At 37.2% G+C, this 21,971-nt stretch overlaps 2 protein-coding genes and 1 non-coding gene across 5 annotated transcripts in view; 1 reads left to right on the forward strand and 2 right to left on the reverse strand.

Annotated features, from left to right (window-relative positions):
• RNF43 (ring finger protein 43) overlaps positions 1 to 13,965 on the reverse strand; it is a 61,278-nt gene extending 47,313 nt beyond the window's left edge. Inside the window, exons 1-2 of one of the 2 annotated variants that reach the window (XM_073797758.1) lie at positions 13,395 to 13,965; positions 11,697 to 12,332 (exon numbers count right to left, since the gene is read on the reverse strand). In XM_073797758.1, coding sequence (XP_073653859.1) covers positions 11,697 to 11,948 — 252 coding nt within the window. In that variant the 5' untranslated portion in view covers positions 11,949 to 12,332; positions 13,395 to 13,965. Of the gene's footprint in view, positions 1 to 11,696 lie in introns of both variants that reach the window. The other variant, XM_033846472.2, reaches the window with a different exon arrangement.
• Positions 13,966 to 17,707: 3,742 nt separating this feature from the next.
• HSF5 (heat shock transcription factor 5) overlaps positions 17,708 to 21,971 on the reverse strand; it is a 52,219-nt gene continuing 47,955 nt past the window's right edge. For both annotated transcript variants that reach the window (XM_073797844.1, XM_019945526.3), the window contains one exon: positions 17,708 to 19,966. In XM_073797844.1, coding sequence (XP_073653945.1) covers positions 19,896 to 19,966 — 71 coding nt within the window. In that variant the 3' untranslated portion in view covers positions 17,708 to 19,895. The remainder of the gene's footprint in view (positions 19,967 to 21,971) is intronic.
• Positions 20,636 to 20,763, forward strand: LOC117309883 (U6atac minor spliceosomal RNA). The gene has a single exon (XR_004524173.1). It is a non-coding gene; the product is annotated as a U6atac minor spliceosomal RNA (small nuclear RNA).

Below are 21,971 nucleotides of genomic sequence, written 5' to 3' on the forward strand. Positions count from 1 at the left end.
TGAGTCTGGTGCTTAGTTTTCCTACTAATTTGTTGTGTGACTTTAAGGAATTTGGTCAGATTTTTTGTACCACCTACCAAATCAATTTTATCTCAGGGAAAAGAAATAAATAAGCAAGTTACACGTCCCTTTTGTAAAATAAGACTATTTCTGAAATAAGTATAACCTCTAAATGTCTACAGCTGGAAAGGAACTTAAAGATCATTTACTTACCCCACCAACCCTACCCCAACAGATGAAAGGTTAAGTGACTTGCTTTTACCTTTTAAATGGTCATGAGGCACCTACGGACTTTTCATATATCCAAAGGGAGACAACTAAATTTCAAATAATGTCCAATGACAATAAAAATATATGACGTATACCATACAGTTTACTAACTTCACAGCAGGTAATAATCTAATGTTTTTGTCATAGCAGACAGGTATATTCTTCTTGAGTTGGTCTCTATAGCCCTCATATTATACATAACCAACCCAAGAGAATGGGAATAACAGATCATAATGACTAAAGTCAATAATAATAATAAAAATCTTGGTACTGAAATAAGTTTTTAAAATAGAGATGATATTCAAATACTTTTCACCTTCTACATAGTCCTAGTGTTTATTTCTTCCTTTATGCAGTTTACAAAGAATTAAAACGAGCCAGTTAGATTATCAATTAAAACAGAACTCCCAATGTGTTCAATTCTGTTTAAAGCTAAATTTTGTTTTAATTTTACTGCAACTTAACAGAAACTTCTCGTACATTTTAGAAAGTCAGTTTGCAATTTGAAAAGAAAGCCACGGTGTTTAGTTATTTGGACTTCTACAGAAGATGCTACTGATGAGTATTATACATACAGGAATATTTGTACAGGCAATATTATAACCTGTACTTAACTGATAGAAGTGAAAATTAGAAGGTATGACTGTTTGGGGTGTAGTTGTCCTCTAGATTTAAGCTCCTTGAAGTTGCCTGGGTTAAAATTTTACGGTTTTTGTTTATTTTTTCTCCAGTCATAGGGGATCTTGAGACAGAATCACCACAGTCATTTGAATGACTCCTGAGAAATGAAAATTGGCACGCTAACGCATTTACGCGTGCACTTCTTGTTTGGCATTCATCGCATACTGATTTCCGCTGTCGAAGGTATAACTCCTCAGGTGGACTAGGCTAGGGTGCTGTTCTCTGTATTCCCACAGGACCTGCCACAGCGTTTGGTACACAGTAGGAGACCCACAGTATAAGACATGGGGAGACTCCAGTGCACCCCCAATCTCGGTAAGTTTCCTGGCCTAGACTTTGTAAAGAGCCTCTGTTGCTTTGAGGAGACAATCCAGGACAAAAGGCCACCTGGTGCAGTGAGTCTATGGCGTAAATTACTTTATGCATATGCACCATGTAAAGTAATGCTAAATTGCAGCAAGGTATTTTTTTGTTTGTTCCTTTGTTTTAAAGTATGCCTTCTAGTTGACTAGGGATCAAAGAGGAAAGAGACCCTACGGCACTCCATATCTTCTTAATGGAATGTTCAGGGGGAAAATCTCTGCCAACATCTTCTTTTTAATCTTCCTGCAATGACCCAAGAAAGTTTAAAATAAATAAATAAGGTTTGCTAAAAACGCTGGCCAGTAAGATATGGTAGTAGATTGGCAGTTCTTTGACTGGCAAACCACTAATCTCTCTGGGTTTACTTCTTCATCTGTAAAATGAAATGATTGGATTAGGTGTTTTTCCTAGCTTGAAACTTGATGATTATATTTTACAAACGGAATAGCCTGTGCCTCTGCCCTCCCACCCAAAACTGTATTTTACCCCAGGTATGGAAAACTGAAGAGGACCTAATTCCAGTAAAAGGACAACAAAGTCCTTCACAAAATTAAAGAGAACTTGGCCACAAGATTCTTAAAGTCAGATAACCAATATGATTCTAAGTAGAAGATATAAAAGTGAAAGAACATGAAACTTGAACCATGTAAAAGATTTCTTTTTAAGAGTGGATAATTCATAAGACTGTAGAAAATAGTTTAGGTGATAAAAGAATGGAAATCTGTAATCATTTTTTAGGAAATAGCAAGATCAGTAGGCATAAAACATAAGGCCTTCAGTCTCATCCAAATTATTCTACAGAAATAACAATAGCAACAGTGTTTCTCAATGATCATAAATTTATATACGCACAATAGTACCCTTTTGATATAACAGCATGCACAGAATTGATAGGTACATGATAACTGAATATGCTACTTAAAATTACAGTAGTATATGGTTGATTTCCATCATAACAGAAGTACTCTAAATTTTTTAAAAACGAACAGGGGTCTTGAAGATAGATAGGCTGCCGTCTTGAACAGGGACCACTGCTTTAGATTTAGGGATCAGAGTATCTAAATAATCTAATTATTATCCAGGAAAAATGTGACACATTGTGTTTACAATTTTTAAAACCCTAATTTAAATCACTTTGATTATTTTGGTGTTTTTGAATATGCAATGTAAACACAGACTCTAATATATTAAAAAGCATCAAACAAAACAAAATGAACTGTAATGTTTAAAACCCAGATAAAAATAAGAGTATGTAAAGTAGCTTATCTGTTATTTAAAAACAAACAAGCAAGAAACAATAAACTTTTTAAAAGAGATTCAAAGTTTTCCATTATAGCAAATAGAAATTGAAGGGCCCAAGGATTCCTACACCTTAGGAAAAGCAATGGAGTCTAAAGGACAGAAGAGAAACTGATGGTAAGTAACCAAAGTTAGCTCATTTTACAGCCTCTGTTCTCTGACTTCAGTAACCAAATAAACACATAAAGCCACAATTGTTCTACTTATGTCAAAACAAATTAGGAAAATATCTTTTATTCTTGTGGGCCTTTCAGTGAAACCACCATGATGAAGGGCTGTAAGCATTTCTTGAGTTGATGCAGTTTCACCTGATATTTGGAGAGCACAATCCCTTTACTACACTATATTTGAGCAGATCTTTGTCAGATACCAATTTTTATATCTAAGGTCATCTTAGGTCAGGCTAACCTTCTTATAATTACACTGTAATACTGCTGTCTGTTTGACTTCTAGTAATGTACACAAATACTTTTTAAATTAAGTAAACTGAGGGTAAATTAGTTTTGAGAATTTGGTTTCATTTCTTGAAATAATTGGGATTATTCTAGGATAACAGCTCTTAATCTGGAGTCCTTAGATTACTACATGTGTCTCAGAGATTCTCTCAACTCACTGAGATTTTATGCAAAACTGTACGTTAAGTACACATGGTCAATAACGTTCAGCACATTCTCAAAGGGGCCAGTGACCCCCACTCCCACCCCACCAAATAGTTTAGGGGAAAAAAGAATGGAAAAAAAAAGATTGAAAACCACTGTGTTAGGGTATCTCAAAATTAGAATTGGGAATCACAGGCCTAAGGACTAAGAAGGTGAGGTCCTTTGGATACATGCTAATATCTTATAATCACAGATTTTAAATCAGTACTCCAATCCATTTTTCTTGGAAAATCAGAATTTTCTTTGTTTTGTTTTTTAACATCTTTATTGGAGTATAATTGCTTTACAATGGTGTGTTAGTTTCTGCTGTATAACAAAGTGAATCAGCATATATCCCCATATCTCCCTCTTGTGTCTCCCTCGCACCCTCCCTATCCCACCCCTCTAGGTGGTCACAAAGCACGAAGCTGATGTCCCTGTGCTATGCGGCTGCTTCCCACTAGCTATCTGTTTTACATTTGGTAGTGTATATATGTCAGTGCCACTCTCTCACTTCATCCCAGCTTACCCTTCCCCATCCCTGTGTCCTCAAGTCCATTCTCTATGTCTATGTCTTTAGAATTTTCTAAAAAGTAGGGGTTGGGCTAGTTATTAAACTAAATAAGTGCTGGGTAAAGGAGCTCCTCAAACATACTGATTATAGCCATATTTACAATTTGAAAATGACAATCAAGGAGACACTATGCTGTCAGTAAGTCAGAGAAATAAAGGAATACAGCATGCTCTATCAAACCCAAAGCACTCAAAATAATTGACTTCACAATATACTTTAAAAAATGTGATGAGATATAAATAAATCTGCTTCATCCTAGAGTTATGTCCAACCTATCACAGCCACTCAGCACCACCATAATGTTCCTTATATTCATTATATAAATATTTACTAAGACCTACTGTGTCAAAGGCACTATCTAAGTAATACTAAAGCCCTAGTCCCAAAAAGCTCTGAACTAAAGAGACAAAATCCCTGCTTTCACAGAGCTCATAGTCTACTGAGGGGAGGCAGACAACTATAAAAGTATGTCACATGGCAGTAAGTTTATAAAGAAAAATAAAGCAGGGACGGAGAATATGAGCCCTAGGGGGAATAGGAAGAGTCCTTCGGAATTGGATGGTCTAGGAAGGCCTCACTGAGAAGGTATATCTGACACGGGGTTGACATTTGAGACTGAGAGAAGAAAATACCCAGGTTGTAAGTGGGACTAGTAAGTGGAAAGGCCCTGAGGTGGCAACAGTCTTGGTTTAACTGAAGGACAAGGAGGTCAGGGTGACTGGAGTAGAGTGAGCGGGGAGGAGGTAAAAGGTGCAGGTGCCAGGCCAGATCCTGAAGGGCCTTATCGGTCACTGTAAAGACTCTGGCTTGTTCTCTAACAATTCTCAAAAGAACAATTAATGCAGGTCAGAGAGTTAGCTCAGAGGGCTTTTTGAGACATAAAGCTGGCCAACTGCTTCACCAATAGCTTTTAAACTGAACTGTCAAACTGAGCAACATCGGTCCAAATAGAGGATATCTCAGCCATGGACAATATTTTAGCTTTTGAGGATTTTCCCTGAGAAACCCACATCCTTGGATAACTGAAAAAGTGGATTACTAGTCTATCTCCTGCAAAGCACACTGGGTCCATCTCTATGCAACCTTCTTCTAAGATAATTAACTTGCTTTCTCTCTCCCATTAAGTTTCTTTTTCTATAAAATGGAGTAAGTATCACCTGTATTTGGTTTGCAAGTATTTGTGGATCATTTCAAGCTTCTTGGAAGAAAATTGCTACATAAATTCGATGGAACATCATCAGCACACACTTCTCTGACAATACCCTGCTACCAATTCTGGTTCCTGACAGAACATTTATAATCGTACATTGCTCATTTATAACCTCTTTTTTCCTCTACTGTACTTAGTAATTTGAAGGGAGTAAAAGGAGGGAAAAAAAGCACACGAAAGTTCCAATAAACACTTTCCAGTGAATGAAATGTAAAGCTTTTTTTTTTTTTTGGTACGCGAGCCTCTCACTGCTGTGGCCTCTCCTGCTGTGGAGCACAGGCTCCGGACGTGCAGGCTCAGTGGCCATGGCTCACGGACCCAGCCGCTCCGCGGCACGTGGGATCTTCCCGGACCGGGGCACGAACCCGCGTCCCCTGCATTGGCAGGCGGACTCTCAACCACTGCGCCACCAGGGAAGCCCTAAAGTTTTTTTATTAAAAACAAAAACAAAACCTTGAGCCCCAGGGATATCTTTAAAACTGTATAAAAAGCTAACTATGGCTAATTTGTAGATAAAGAAAATTACAACACACACACAGAGTTTACCACAAAAACCAAGGAAATGCATACCCCTAGAATCCGCTCAAAGGACACTAAATAGCCTGATAGGGGCAGTAACCAAGGGCACAGCTCATTCATCACCTCCGATTAACCACAGAGATTAATGAATTTGAACTTACAACAATTTTGCTGGATTTCCACATGAAGTACGGAACTATTATATATACAAATTTGTCTGATAGGTACTTTTATATAAATGAGATATCTCCTTAACTTGAAAAGTTATCATTAAAAATATTCTGCAGCTTCCTTCTCTCTTCTGGGTGCCATGCTTCTAACAACAAAGCCATATCAAGAAGGCTCTGAGCTGGGATCATAGAAGGCAAGCACCTAAGATTGCTTGTGTGCACAGAAGATTTACATCTGACGGTGTACTTCTGACTACATTCCAAAGTCAATTATAAATTAACTGAATTTTCTGCACCGCCATTAACATAAATAACCAAGAGTTGACTGTACCTTGAATATTTATACTTCTTTTAAAGGCTGGCCTCAAAGCAAAATCACAAAATCTTTGAAATCTCTGCTTCCAAGGAATTCTAACAGTTAGATGCATACTATGACAGTTAGATGCATACTATTTCAAAGTTTATTATTTCAGGTTCCCATATAAGATAACTTACCACAGACTGTTATAAAATGAAAAGAAAGGTAATGAAAGTTGTTCCACTCAAACGGAAATACTAAGTAAATAAACATTCTGATTTGTAAATATCTTTGTAAATGTGTAAATGAAACACAAATGAGAGAAATAGAAGAAATACAGAGATTATTAGAAGTTAGCAGGATATTATATAGTTTGGATCAATTGCAGAGAATAGTAGTCATCAGTTTCATTCCTTTCTATTCTGGAAATAAATTCATCATTTAGACAAAGCCTACACTGGTGTTTTGTTCATCTTTGGCATTTGTAGATGTACAGAATTTTATTTTTTTTAAAGTCTCTATTGAATTTATTACAATATTCCTTCTGTTTTATGTTTTGGTTTTTTTCGCCGTGAGGCATGTGGGATCTTAGCTCCCCGACCAGGGATCAAACCCACACCAACTGCATTGGAAGGTGAAGTCTTAACCACTGGACCACCAGGGAAGTCCCTGTACAGAATTTTAGAGTTAGAAAAGCATGAGCTCTGGGGTTCAAGTTCCAGCTATGCCCCCTACTATTAGATCTTAGCAAATAGCTTTGAGCCTCACTTTGAGCCTCAGTTTCTTTACCTATAATATGTAAAAATAAAAGTACTGTACTTCTACTGTATGATATCACTTGTATGTGGAATCTAAAAAATACAACCAACTAGTGAATATAACAACAAAAAAAGAAGCAGACTCACAGATATAGAGAACAAACTAGTGGCTACCAGTGGGGAGAGGGAAGGGGGTAAGGGCAGACTAGGGGTAGGGGATTAAGAGGTACAAACTGCTATGTATTACAAAATAAGCTACAAGGATATATTGTACAACACAGGGAATATAGCCAATATTTTATAATAACTATAAATGGAGTATAACCTTCAAAAATTGTGAATCACTATATTGTATACCTGTAACTTATATAATACTGTACATTAACTATACTTCAATTAAAAAACATCTGCCCTAATCTCAAAAAAAAAAAAGTACTGTATTTCTCTCATGAAGGTATTACAAGGATTCAATGAGTTAATACATGTGAAGTGCATAGCACAAGTTCAGTTCTACAGATGGGAAATCTAAAGCCTAGAAAGGTAAAAAACTATTTTGTCCCAAATCACCCAACTACTTAGTGGCAGAGTCAAAGCTAAAAGTCAAGTCCCTTTAGTCACAGTTTAGGCACTTTGTCAACTACAGTTTGCTATAAAGCATTGTCTCTCTGGCTTTGGCTAACACTTTACTTACAAAGTTTTCTCTTCCTCCCCAAATAATTCACTTCAGGCCCTGACTACAAATAAAGTGAAAATGGAAAGATGGGATAACTATGTGTTGACTAATAGGTAAAATGAAGGGGCAAGCAGAGACATTGTGCAAGGGGGAATTTGTCCAGGAGGTGTTCACTGCTACTGGCCAAATGCTGCACTACCACAGCTCCCATTGTAGGTCTGAAGCCTCAGGGCAGCACATTCTAATCTTGATCATAACTTTAACCTGGAGTCTAAGAAAATCCAGGACAACCAGCTGAGCAGGAAGAGTGTGATAGTTAAAGAATCGGTGACCTCTCCTGCGCTACACAAAGATCCTCTTGCTCTTTTGCTTTGAGAAGAAGGAAGATTAATTTGAGTTGTCCCTCTAAGTAACATTTATTAATAAAGAACAAGAATTGAGAAAGAAAATAGGACTGTAATCATTTTTACAGTGGTAAAATGGTAGCAACATTATCACTTAGAAATAATATAAACAAATGTTGATAAGAGGTAAACAAACCAGAAAACTGGACAATGAGACAATGCATAAGCTCCAGCTCATTTTCCTTCTACAATGGTATAAACCAGGAGAAGAAGAATTAGTCAAATGAACAGTCAAAATAGTAAGAATAATAGTAAAATCACTATCATTTAGTCCTCTTTATCAGTCACTGCCAAGTAATGAGGAGATCCTTGAAAGTTTCCTTGACATGGATTTTTTTGTGTGTGTCTCCCACATTCTCTCTTTTTTTTTCTTATTGAGATATAACTGACATATAACACTGTATTAGTTTTAGATGTATAACATGATTTGATATATATATATACTATATATATAGTGAAATGATCACCACAATAAGCTTAGTTAACATCCATCATTACTCATAATTACAAAAAAAATTTTTTTGGACATGGATTTTTGAGGGCTAGTTAGGGAAATACTGAGGCAGAATAGTGGTGGAAGGTTATCCTAAATATAAAATTTCAATGGGCAACAAAGATTTAAAAAGTAGAAAGAAATCAGAGGAGAGGGAGAGACAGGATTTTGGCAAATGTAGGGGAAACCTAAGAAGTAGACACTTTAAAGACAATGACAAAGGCGCACAGGGATTTGAAATGATATAGTCGTGCAAAGAAGCAGCTCTTGGGCAAAACAGAAAGGAAAGCAATATAATTTGGTCAGGGCTAAGATGCGGAGTTTTGAAATGGAAAAGAGAAGACTTGAGAAATGAAAGGAATACAGCCAAGGCAACATTTCCTCTTCTATTTTGACTTTCTCCTAGTACTTTAAAAAGAATATTATAATTTAAGACTCTGAACATATCTTGTACAATGGATATAACTGTTGGTAAAGAGAAACCTAATTACAAAGAGTGAGGAATAAGAATCAGGACAAAAATTCACCAAGGCCTGGCCTTGTACATACAGCCATCAGATGAAGCTGAGACAAGCAAAATTATTTTAGAGACAGTTCTACGGCCTATTTTATTATTAAGCAAATTGGGGGCACATTGTCATGGGATGTTTCTCTTTGTCTAAGGAAAATTAAAATTGTAATACAAATGAAAGTCCAGTTAATTTGGTCCTTATGAAAAAGTACATACCCTGAAATAGTTGAGCAAAATGTAAAGAAATGTCAGATTTTCTGAAACTCTCTGGAAATTCCAGAAACCACAACAAGGTCATTATGATTTTTGTAAATCACTGTTCTCATAACTTTACATCTCCCAATGCATAGCATGCCCAATTTTACAAAGACCTGACTGCATCTTTGAAGATAATCAAACTTAACAGGCAACTAGAATGATTCATAGGTAGAAGGATACACAGAATTATCCCAAATTCTGCAAAGCCAACAGAGAAGATTGCCTTTAGATCTGTGACACCAGGGAACAGATATCCATCAAGAAAGCTAAAGTGCAGCAAAGCACAGCTCTAGGACATTTAAACAGAACTTCAGTTGAGTGGAAGGCTTGGTTAACCACAGTTGAGTAAACCTGTGTTGCAGTGTAATCTGATAAGGAACAAACAGCATGGATTCTACAAGTGTAAACCATGTGTCCCTAACGTGCTAGACTTCTTTGAAAGAGTTAATCAAATAGTGGATAAAAATGAACTGAGGCATATCATCCAAAAGTTTCTTTTTTTTAATAGTCTCTCATAAGAGGTTATTAAGAAAATTTAGTAATTACTGTAGATTAAAAACTGATTAATAGAAAATAAACCAGGACCAATACTGAAAGTCTCCAGAGACTAATACTAGGCTAGTGTACAAATTTATTAATGACCTAGAAGAAGCTTGTATGGAGAGAAAAGGTGAAGACAGACTGAAAATTGCCAATGATGCAAACTATCTATTGGAAAGCCCGGAAGGGCCTTGCTAAATAATAGATACAATGAAATTCTCTCTTCACAAAGTAAAGAATCTGTACTTAAAGTACACTGATAGATTCAAAGTTAATAGGTTAAAAAAAAAAAAAAAGGATTAAGCAACACTTACCAGAGTGAGAAAAAGGGCAAAATAAGAGAAGATAGGATACAGACTGACAAGGTAATAAATGGCAGAGAATGCCAGCTAGTATCTCTCATATACCTTTTCCTTTATGAATACACAGAAACTTTATGTGGAGCTTTATGATAATAGAAGGCAAAACATTCAAAATAAAAGACACTATTTTAAGCAGCATATAATTAACCCATTGAATATGCTGCCACAGGACATTAATAAGACACAAAACTTAGCATGGTTCCCAAAGACCTCAGAGCCTCCAGAATATGGTTCTATAGTAAAATTACTTAGGGCAAAAAATTACAATGGAGCACATACCTCATGCCTCAAGGTATTAACTAGGCAAGGTCAGGATGGAAGTTTCCTTTCCAACTGTTGTATTCAAAATGATTTATGGTTTCAACTTTTAAATATTCCTAATTCTATCCTAAAGTTCAAATTAAGTGAATAGACTCTTATCCAAAAATTCTTACACTCTTTTTTCCAGATATATTCTTTTTGCCTGTTTATTTTTCTAAATAGCACAGCCTTCCTTTTCACCCAATTCTTCTTCCACCTCACTTATCCCAGCTTCAAAATATTGCCTAAGAAGTGATCATGAAGAGCCAATAAGTCATATATGTAAAAATCCGTGTTTGGCAAAGAGAGTTCTATAATTTGTTAAATTTTCTCATCTTTTTCCTCTCAGTGGACAAAAATTTAAATTCATACAATATTTTGGTTCTGTTCATGTTACAAAATAAAAATCTGAGCTTAGATGCTGAGATGAATGATATTTAACATTTTTCACCTGTGACTAAAAGCTACAGTAAGAAATGTCCTTTTATAAAATGAATTTTAATCAATAAGCAACATAATTTTATAGAGTAAGACACTAGAATGCCACATGAAAAAGGTAGGGCCCTCAAGGCTCTATCTTCACCATGGGGAATGAGCAATTCATCTATGAAATGCTGTGGCTTCAGTCAGTTCATACACTAAGCACATAAAGAGTAGGCTATGAATGAGTTATAGGCAAAATTCACAACCTGAAAGCCTAAGAAACTGTGTCTGAAAAACTTTGTGGGTCGATAAAAAACATGTTAAATTAAAAATTTTTGGAAGTAATAAAATTATGTGTAGACAAGGCCAAAGTGATCAGGAGGCAAGTTTATACCTTGTGTCCATTTTGTAATCCAGTCCTCTCCATTTTGGGCTTAGCAATAGGGTGCCACACGTGGTATAAGGCCAGCCGTAGCATTCAAGCTTGACTGAATTTTAAAAGTGACACACTGATCAAATCTGCTCCAAGGACATTCTAGAATTTCAGGGTGCTACTGCCCATTAAAATCAACCTCCTCGGTGCTCACTTCAAATCGAAACATGATGCAAAGTACAATCCTCAGGTTCATTAAATACAAGCCCATATATTTCATCTATAAAAAAATAGTGTCCAAAATATATCACTTGCAAAGAAAGGACTTATTATGTAATGCAGTGTAGTACGAGAGTTAAAAATAAGCAGATGATCTTATAAAATACAGGATTTATACGTTTCTTCTCGAGTATAAAATAAGAATTTGCTTTAGAAGGCCAATAAGGTAATATACTTAACAAGATGAAACACAGGAAGCTAAGCAGCAGAGCCCTTGTATGGAATTTGGTTCGGCAGACAAAAGAAGAAAGGCATATTTCAAACAGATGGAAAGTGAAAAAAGAATAAAGTCATCCTTACCTGCATTAATTTTCCTTCTGCTGGAGTTATTTCAGCAACACCAGCAAACACACCTTCCAAAGTGAGATTCAGTTTTCCTGTGGGGTCCATTTTCAAGGGGATCACTCTGATAATAGCTTTCTGCTCAGCTGATCTTTCAGACTCCACTGCTGCTGCCAGTACCAGTCCTGTGCGTCCAAAGCCTGCCTGCAGGGTAGCCATCAGCAGCCAGGGCCAGAGGGCAGCCAGCTGTAGCTGGTGGCCACCACTCATGCTACCAGCTGCAGCAATGCACTTCGGCCATACATACTGCTTCCACTAGCTAATACCAAACACAGGTTCCTAGATCCAGACAAACGGAGGAAAAGAAACTTATGCTTCAGCTTCAGAAAGCCGAGTTGTAGTTCTGGTCCTTCCTTTCTCTAAAGTATATTCCCAAGAACAGGTGGTATTCCTATCTGGCAGGGAAGAAGGTATTTTCAGCCTACTTCTGCTTCAGGTATGTCATTTTCTCCCATCTTCACTATGATTAGTAAAGATATCGCCGCTTCTCTTTGGAATTTTCAATTTTGCTTGAGGTTGAATGTCACATCCTGAATTTTAATTATGTCAGATCACTTGGTGCTGGTCTTCCATATGCATCAAGTTCTCGAGCCACTAAACCCAATGTTAATGAACAAAACAAGGCAAAGTAAATGACTAAGGCCATGCATCAAAGGTGAGAGTGAAAAACTCCAGCTCAGAGAACGAAGAGATGGTCCTTTAAAGCCACAAAATTTGTCAACGGTAAAAGACTAAAGATCACAGGAGAATTTTTTCTTAAAAAATGGGGAAGGAGAGGAAACACTATTTCAGGCCACACCTTGAGAGATGTCCAAAGATGCTACAACATGTATTCATAAAAGTTTCAACATTAAACTGTATTTCATTGTAGCCAAAGTTCCAGGCCCATTGAACTTACAACACTTTTCATGAACTTAAATATACTATGATTTTTAGATTTTCAACCTAGATTTGCCTGTAAACTAGGTGCTAATTTATATGTCTTCACATAGTCACAGGATAAACCTGAGCATCACAAACTTTTCCAACTTTCGTAATTAGAAGAATATTTGAAAAGGTTGGCTTTCCAACTATTTTTCCCAGTTGACATTCATATTTCTATCTTTATTTTCCCTTCTCTCTTAGGGATTCCAGCTTTTATGCTCCTGCTTGAGAATTCCAAGCACTTTGATTTCCCATGAGATGCTTTTGGAAACTACTTTATTATCCAGATCTTATAATCTGTAATTTTCTAGGTTTATAAGTAAAACAAAGGACTATTCCTAACACGTTTTCAAATTCCTTGAGGGGGTGGGGAATAAAAGGGGGAGTAAGGAGGTGATTAGTCTACAGCCTCTAAGTAGAAAACCCTGAAAAAGTAAAAATAAACCTGAGTAGAGTAGATCTGTGCTATTTCTAGGCACACTTGAGAATTTGGGTCTTTGTACAAACAACGTCTTATTCTAAGATTTCAAAATGTGCACCCTTAAGTAAATACAAATGCACTTCAACCACAAAGCCCACTGTGTTCAGAGGTCAAGTTAAAAAATCTTATTAAGTCTTCAGAATAAATGCTGAAAAGCCAAGCAATGGAACATGAACCTGTGATATAGATTCTTTTCTTTTGCTGAGGCAGAGGGAGGAAAAAAAAAAGAATTTCGAAAGAAATCTGCAAACCTGTTGTGCTGTCAGGCCCACTGGAATCCACGGGGGTGAAACAAATTCAATTATGCTTTTAAAGATCCTGCTCAAAAAAAAGGTTTCAACTGCTTAACCAAGTACAGCTCATTCTTCCACCTTCTTACTCTGCAACCAAACCAAGTGCCCCACACTGCAGCTAGGTGCCGAGAAATTCCGCAGCCCGAAAAAATAATCCGTGCAGGTCAAAGGCAGAAACTTACTCCAAGGTTAGAGCTACTGTCCCCAAGAACTCTAAAAACACTTCTAGAGGATCCAAAACCATTTCTGAAATCTCCTTTCTAACAAAAGTCCTTTTTCTCCCCGAACAGCATATAAAAATGATCAAATCTTGAAAGAGAAAAGAAGCAAAGTAGCAAATACATCAGCAACAATTCACTACCAGGAACATAGAAAATCCCAGAGGGCAATGTCTCTGCATCATGGATAGACTTGGAAAGTTCGGAAGGATTCGAGTGCTTCCCTTCCAGAAAGACAATTCTGGATCAGCTCCCTAGAGGAGGAAGCCTGTGGTTTGTAACTGGTGTTCTAGCTCTGACTCCCTCCCCTGGGACTGCAATCACGCTCTCTACCTGCTGACACAAAGTGAGGGTGGAGCAGCTAGAGGCAACCACCCCCATCCCGCCCCTCCTCCTCCTGGCTGGCTGGGGCCTGGTGCGCGCACACTTCACCAGACACGTTCCGGTGCTGAGAAGAGAGCCTCTCTCGGCTCCTCGACTCCCTCTATTGAGCCACAGCCAAACTGCATCCAATTCAATCTTCAATACCTTTCTCTGGGTAAGCAAGCTACCACATGTAAATCAGGGCCACACAAACAGACATGTAAGCAGCTTCTGCCCCCAAGAGACATAGATGGTGGTATAGGAAATAAAGACAAAAAAAAAAAAAAGGAAACCCAGAAGATAAAATAATGGACACAAGGTTTTGCAAATATAAATTCAAAGGCACTTCTGCTCTTTCCAGGTTTTAGTGTCTGTAAATGCCACAAAGCCAGAATAAAGTGATCCTGTGCTATAGTTCTTACTGATTTATTGCTGTCTTAAGTCTGCTACCCTGGCAAGAACTCTGTCCATTTTATGCATAGTTTTTCTTCAGCCCTTACAAATTTAAATTCAGTAGCTCTTTTCTAAACTGTGCCTGTACCAAGCTTTTAGATTAGGTGATGTCAGAGGTCTGGAATCTGTTATTTTCTTCTCACATCCCTGGGAGGTGAAATAATACTATGGATCAGACCTGGGCCTTCAATGTGAGACTGCAAGTAAGTCTATATCATAAATACAAACAAAGTGGTAAAATATATATGCTTAATCAGAATATAGGCAAAAAGAAAACTAATTTTTGGTTAATTACCACACTCATGAACAATAACCCTTCTAGTAGCCCTGTCTTTAGAAATAATGCAGAAGTTTCTAATATATGTTTCTAAAATTTGAATTTTCATGTCGACCAGATTATATTTGACTGTGCCCAGACATTTTATTTTGACCTGCTGCCAACAGTCTTTCCAAATTGTACAAATGAACAATGATGTGAATATGGTTAACATTGCACTTGAAAATGGTTAAGATTTATGTTACATGCTTATTGTGGTAAAAATCACATTTTAAATTGTGGTAAAAAACACATAAGAAAATTTAAAACAATTTTTAGTTTGTACAAAAAAATTGTACAAATTGATCACTTGTAAAACGTGGAGAATAATAATTGCATTGTAGCTTTGTTGTAAAGATTAAAGGACATAATGCCTCTGAAGGCAAAAAGTATGAGTGACCTAGCCACCTTGAGAATTTCATCCCTAAAGAGGGTCTACAGTCCAATTTGAAAAGATACATGTACCCCAATGTTCACAGCAGCACTATTTACAATAGCCAAGACATGAAAGCAACCTAAACGTCCATCGACAGATGAATGGATAAAGAACATGTGGTACATATATACAACTGAATATCACTCAGCCATAAAAAGGAATGAGGGACTTCCCTGGTGGTCCAGTGGTTAAGACTCCACGCTCCCAATGCAAGGGGCCCAGGTTCAATCCCTGGTCAGGGATCTAGATCCCGCATGTTGCAGCTAAGACCTGGCACAGCCAAATAAATAAATAAATATTTTTACAAAATGAAATAATACAATTTACAGCAACATGGATAGACCTAGAGATTATCATTCTAAGTCAGACATAGAAAAATATCATATAATATCACTTATATGTGGAATCTAAAATATGACCCAAATGAACTTATTCATGAAACAGAAAGACTCACAGACATCGAAAACAAATTTATGGTTACCAAGGGGAAAGTGGGTGGCGGAGGAATAAATTAGGAGTATGGGATTAACAGAGACATGCTACTATACGTAAAATAGATAAACAACAAGGACCTACTGCATAGCATAGGGAACTATATTCAGTATCTTGTAATGAACTATAATGGAAAAGAATCTGAAAAAAATATATATGTATATGTATATCTGAATCACTTTGTTGTACACTAAAACTAATACAACATTGTAATTCAGCTATACTTCAGTTTAAAAAAATTAATAAAAAAAATTTTAAAGAGGGTTTATGGGGATAGTTTTGGCATTTTAGGCCTAATAACACCTAGAGCAGAGAGAGAAATTCTAAAGTAAATTCTTAATTTAGCACTTTTTCTTTAGTGGTTGGACCTTAAGAACATAATGCAAGTATAGACCTTTCATAGCTCCTTTCCTAAAGAATAGGAGTAGCTCTAATTCTTCTGGAGAGAATTTTTTAAAAGTCTGCTCTGGTTTTACATTTATTTAAAAATATTTATTTATTTATTTATTGGCTGCATCGGGTCTTAGTTGTGGCACGTGGGATCTTTCGTTGCAGCATGCAGGCTCTTCTTTGCAGTGCACAGGCTTCTCTCTAGTTGTGGCGCCCGGGCTCCAGAGCGTGTGGGCTCTCTAGTTCTGGTGTGAGCGCTCAGTAGTTGCCACATGCAGGCTTAGTTTCCCGGCGGCACGTGGAATCTTAGTTCCCCGACCAGGGATTGAACCAGCGTCCCCTGCATTGCAAGATGGATTCTTTTTTTCTTTTTAATTAAAGATTTGTTTTAAATTAATTTATTTATTTTTGGCTGCATCAGGTCTTAGTTGCGGCATGCGGGATCTTCATTGTGGTGCACAGGCTTCTCTCTAGTTGTGGCACACAGGCTTCTCTCTAGTTGTGGCACACAGGCTCCAGGGTACATGGGCTCTGTAGTTGTGGCGCTCAGGTTCCAGAGTGCGTGGGCTCTGTAGTTTGCGGCAGGCAGGCTCTAGTTGAGGTGTGCGAGCTCAGTAGTGTGGCACACGGGCTTAGTTGCCCCGCGGCATGCGAGATCTTAGTTCCCTGACCAGGGATCGAACCCATGTCCCCTGCATTACAAGGTGGATTCTTTACCACTGGACCACCAGGGAAGTCCCTGGTTTTACATTTTTATTTTATGTATGCCATGTAAAAGTATAGCATAAAATGTGTAAAATATACATTATTATATATCTGATATATGTAAAAGTATCTTTAGTGTTAAACTAAACAAAAAGTAACCACTAATTGACTTTGCCTCACCTATTACTGCTTGAAACTTGCAAAGGAATTAAGACACACAAACCTGAGACTTAATACAGATACTTAGCTGAAAGGAAAAGAATATAGATGTGGTTGCCCTCTCTTGAGCAAACTCTGAGATCTGAGCATGACGATAATAGCTATCATGAGTCTGGGTACCTTGAGCTACTCAGGATCAAACCAAACAGCTCTATATAGCTTAGTTCACTGATATATTGTGTTTATTTAAACAGTATTGACAAGCAAAGTCACCAGAATAAATAAGCGAGAGAAATTATTCTCTGGCTTCAAAGTTTTGGCGTTATCCCTCAGGGATTGACAGACCACAACTACCATAGAGATGTCATAAAGATGCCATCACTATGGTAATGAATCGCCCATCTCACTGACACCTACTACCTAACTTTACACGAGACAGATCACACCTCAGGATCTACTTTCACATCTGCATTGACTAAAGTTACTGAAGACCTTGATCCTTTTCCAAAAACCTAGGTTTCTATAAACATGTCCAAGAATCGTCCTTATCCTTAATGGCATTTTAAGGATTCAATCTCTATTCAAGTGTAAATGAAAAAAACTCAGGATTTTTTTTTTAAAGTCAGATTCTTTGGAAAACAGAGCACATTTTCTTCTGAACTTTACTATTATGATTAATAGTTATAATGACTGAGGTTTCTATTGATCACCAAACAGTAAAAACAAGCAAGACAACAAGTCTAGTTGAAACACTTTATTGTTGACTGACTGAAATTTATCATGCTTAAGGTGCTGAAATACTTAGGCACTAGTCAGGAGCCTTGTTAGCATGTGTCAGACCCTACTGACTAATTCACACAAAGATTTTATTTTATCTTTTGCCACTTTGTCCAAGACAGTAATGATAGCTTTAGCTGATAGGTAGCAGGCATGTGAGTATAGCAGTAGATCCAGCTCCTTGGTCTGTTGTATTCATATATAAAAAGAGGTTTGGAAAGCTGATAAAGGTATTTCATTAATTAAGCCTTAAAACAACTGAAACCAAATCCATGCCAAGGTTCCTGCTTGACACATGTTCCTCAAAAGATATTATCTCTTTCAACATATACAAAGCCAAGAAAGGCATATTTAAGGGAAGGAATGAATATCACCTACATAGTGTATCAGCTTTTCAACCTGACAGAGAAAAGGCAAAGTTCCTTCATATAGAAACTGGGTCTCCTCTTCACATACTCTGCCAAAATACACAGTCTGACCAAAAGATGTAGGAGTCTTGATAATCTGTTCCTCTTTTAAACCTTGCTAATAAAGATGAATAAATGTTCACCACATGGACATCGTCTAGTCTAATCAGATGGACCAAACAGGTCATTTTTCAGAACCTATTTTCATATCTAAACTGAGTCACTGCAGACCAATATAGAGCTCATCCTTTTCCAAAAAACTACTATCTCTGTAATACTTCTGGGGAAGTACATCATTGGGAAGGCACAATGCAATTTAAGAAATGAATTGCTACATCCACCGTGGCTTGAATAGTACTTATGTCACATCACTAAGGGCCTTTCCTTTTTCACTAGTTTCATATTCCTAGGCTTTCCTTTTGTTTCTGCAGTGCTTATTAGGAAAACTGAGGCAGAATCTAATAAGGAAGTTCTAGTCAATTTAAAAGACTTTAAATCAGAAATTTTCTGCTGTCATTGGATTAGCAAGTGAGGGATCAACCACAGAAAGTGGACATCCAAGATACCTCTCCTAAAAACCAGTCCCATAATCCTACTATTTGAATTTAGGATCCTAAAGAGGGGATAAGATAAAAATGTTATAGTCTATCCCACTACCCAAACTTCTCTCAGAAGCTTAAACCATACATAAACTACTAAAAATATCAGAGGTATAGCTTCTGTTAGGTGACTACTAATCAGCTTCTCCCAAAATTTGCACACTATCTTTTATAGATGAGAATTTATACTTACTGAATGTAAAAATCTAAAATAAGAAAACACTGTGTTAAATCTCTTAATGGTTTTGTTCACACATTGTACATTCCCATTTCAAAATTAAAATATTATATATGCATCCTTTATCCTTCTACCCCTCAATATTAATAAAAATATAAAGCCTTAAAACTTAAAAATCTACCAACATTTTATAAATACAATTATATTCAACAAGCTAAATACTTTTCTTTAGAAGATATATTAAATAAGTGATATATTAACAAAACCTTCTTACCATTTATGATAATGTATCATTAAAATTAAAGAAAGATATGAAAATAGAAGAACGCTCCCGTAAATATAGAAGAATCAGGGGCTGTTAAGTGTGATGGATGGTCCAAGTCCGGACGCCTTGCTTTTGAAACAGAATGCTGGGTTAGGAAGTAAGAGCATTTCCTGGTTAATCACTTAGAAAATTAACTCTTTCCCAGGGTTTCTCCCTGGAATTCCTGACCCATTTAGACCTGTGATCTTGGTTACCTCACAGGCCTTTGTTTCTCACACAATTTTCTCTAAAAGGATCACACTGTGACTTGAAACAGATAGACTGAACTCCCCACTGGAGTTGTGCTGACTACTTTTGAGAGTGGCGAGACGACAAACCAGCACACCCACACAGATTATTCTCCGGTACCATAGATGCAGCTGTTTTTAGATGCTTTTTGACTGTAACAGAAGACCAGGAACTTTCATTTGAAAGGGATCTGGGCAGCAAAAAAAAAAGACTGCTAGATGGTTGGTAGTTTGTCCAGGTAAACAATCTGAACTGAACAGCTGTAGTAAATACCAAATTCCCAATTCTCAATTAACAAAAAAAAAATACTTTTTTTCCTTAAAGAACTGAAAGAGCCCCAACAGTGTGTCATGTGCAAGGCTAGTCTGCCTCCAGCTACAGCCAGTGCACAATGTCACGTTTGTCATCCATTCTCACTCTTTTAATTCTTCCTCCTGTGGAAAGTGCTCCTGTTTGCAGGCCACATCCACCAGCAGATGAAGATCTAGAAAGAAAAAAGATTTGTTTACTCACTCTTAGCTTCTCGAACTGGAGAGTTCAATAGACAAGTCTTTAGACAAGAAGAACAAGTTGCTATGTTTCACCTGTAGAATGGGCTCTAAAATCACATTACCTCATCAGATTCTCAATTTGGGGGGCATTCCCGTACCTCTAAAGCACACAGATGCAGCCCAGTTGTTAACCCAAAGAGACTAACAAAGTTTAAAGTTTCTCTCCTTTTAGTGATGTGGATAAGCCTCTTTCCAACTGACTTTTATTATAAGTGAAAAATTAAGGAAAAGTGCCAAAAAGATCAAAGTGAAATAAACACACACAAATGAAAATTCATTTCTTCAATGCTATAAAAATAGATAGGTGGGTTTTGGGAATATGAAAAAGTAATGCCTTCAGAAATACAATGTTAAAATAAGTAATCACTACCTTTCCAAAGTTGATTGCCTCCAAAAAATCTCCACTTATTGACTAACACAGCTGATTCTCTTACAAAAAGGTCTACCTGAATTGTCTGTTAAAAATAAAGTATACCCTTCAAGGAGGTCAAGAAACAAAGAGTGGTCATTAAGACTGGAAAGAAGTAAAAAAGTGAGCTCTCAGTTCAGGCACTAGGTTCTTTAACATAAAAAGCTAAGACCATGTACAGAAATAGAGTTAAGTGTTGTATGAAAGGAGAGAGAAGGTTAGCACTCCCCTTGACAAGGATGGAAAAGGCCTTCGGGCCTGACAACACGCATGCGGTTAAGGCACTGCCACCTACTTCATGGCATCTAACCACTGTTTTTAGCAACCTAAGTGTCCATCGACAGATGAATGGGTAAAGAAGATGTGGCACATATATACAACGGACTATTACTCAGCCATAAAAAGAAACGAAATTGAGTTATTTGTAGTGAGGTGGATGGACCTAGAGTCTGTCATACAGAGTGAAGTAAGTCAGAAAGAGAAAAACAAATACCATATGCTAACACATATATATGGAATCTTAAGAAAAACAAAAAATGGTCATGAAGAACCTAGGGGCAAGACGGGAATAAAGACGCAGACCTACTAGAGAATGGACTTGAGGATATGGGGAGGGGGAAGGGGAAGCTGGGACAAAGTGAGAGAGTGGCATGGACATATATACACTACCAAACGTAAAATAGATGGCTAGTGGGAAGCAGCCGCATAGCACAGGGAGATCAGCTCGGTGCTTTGTGACCACCTAGAGGGGTGGGATAGGGAGGGTGGGAGGGAGGGAGACGCAAGAGGGAAGAGATATGGGGATATATGTATATGTATAACTGATTCACTTAGTTATAAAGCAGAAACTGACACACCATTGTAAAGCAATTATACTCCAATAAAGATGTTAAAAAAAAAAGATGTGGCACATATATACAATGGAATATTACTCAGCCATAAAAAGAAATGAAATTGAGTTATTTGTAGTGAGGTGGATGGACCTACAGTCTGTCATACAGAGTGAAGTAAGTCAGAAAAAGAAAAACAAATACCGTATGCTAACACATATATATGGAATCTTAAAAAAAAAAAAAAAAAGGTTCTGAAGAACCTAGGGGAGGACAGGAATAAAGACCCAGATGTAGAGAATGGACATGAGGACATGGGGATGGGGAAGGGTAAGCTGGGACAAAGTGAGAGAGTGGCACTGACATATATACACTACCAAATGTAAAATAGATGGCTAGTGGGAAGCAGCCGCATAGCACGAGGAGATCAGCTCGGTACTTTGCGACCACCTAGAGGGGTGGGAAAGGGAGGGTGGGAGGGGAGGAGATATGGAGATATAGGTATATGTATAGCTGATTCACTTCGTTATAAAGCAGAAACTAACACACCATTGTAAAGCAATTATACTCCAATAAAGATGTTTAAAAAAGAAAAGAAATAGAGTTAAATGGCCTATCTGAATAACACAGTCAGAAATGAAGGAATCCTAATGTGGCTTCTAGATTCAGTCTAATTAGTTTGCAATTTCTAGAGCAACA

This window comes from Tursiops truncatus, chromosome 20 (assembly GCF_011762595.2).
Source record: "Tursiops truncatus isolate mTurTru1 chromosome 20, mTurTru1.mat.Y, whole genome shotgun sequence".
NCBI lineage: Eukaryota > Metazoa > Chordata > Mammalia > Artiodactyla > Delphinidae > Tursiops > Tursiops truncatus.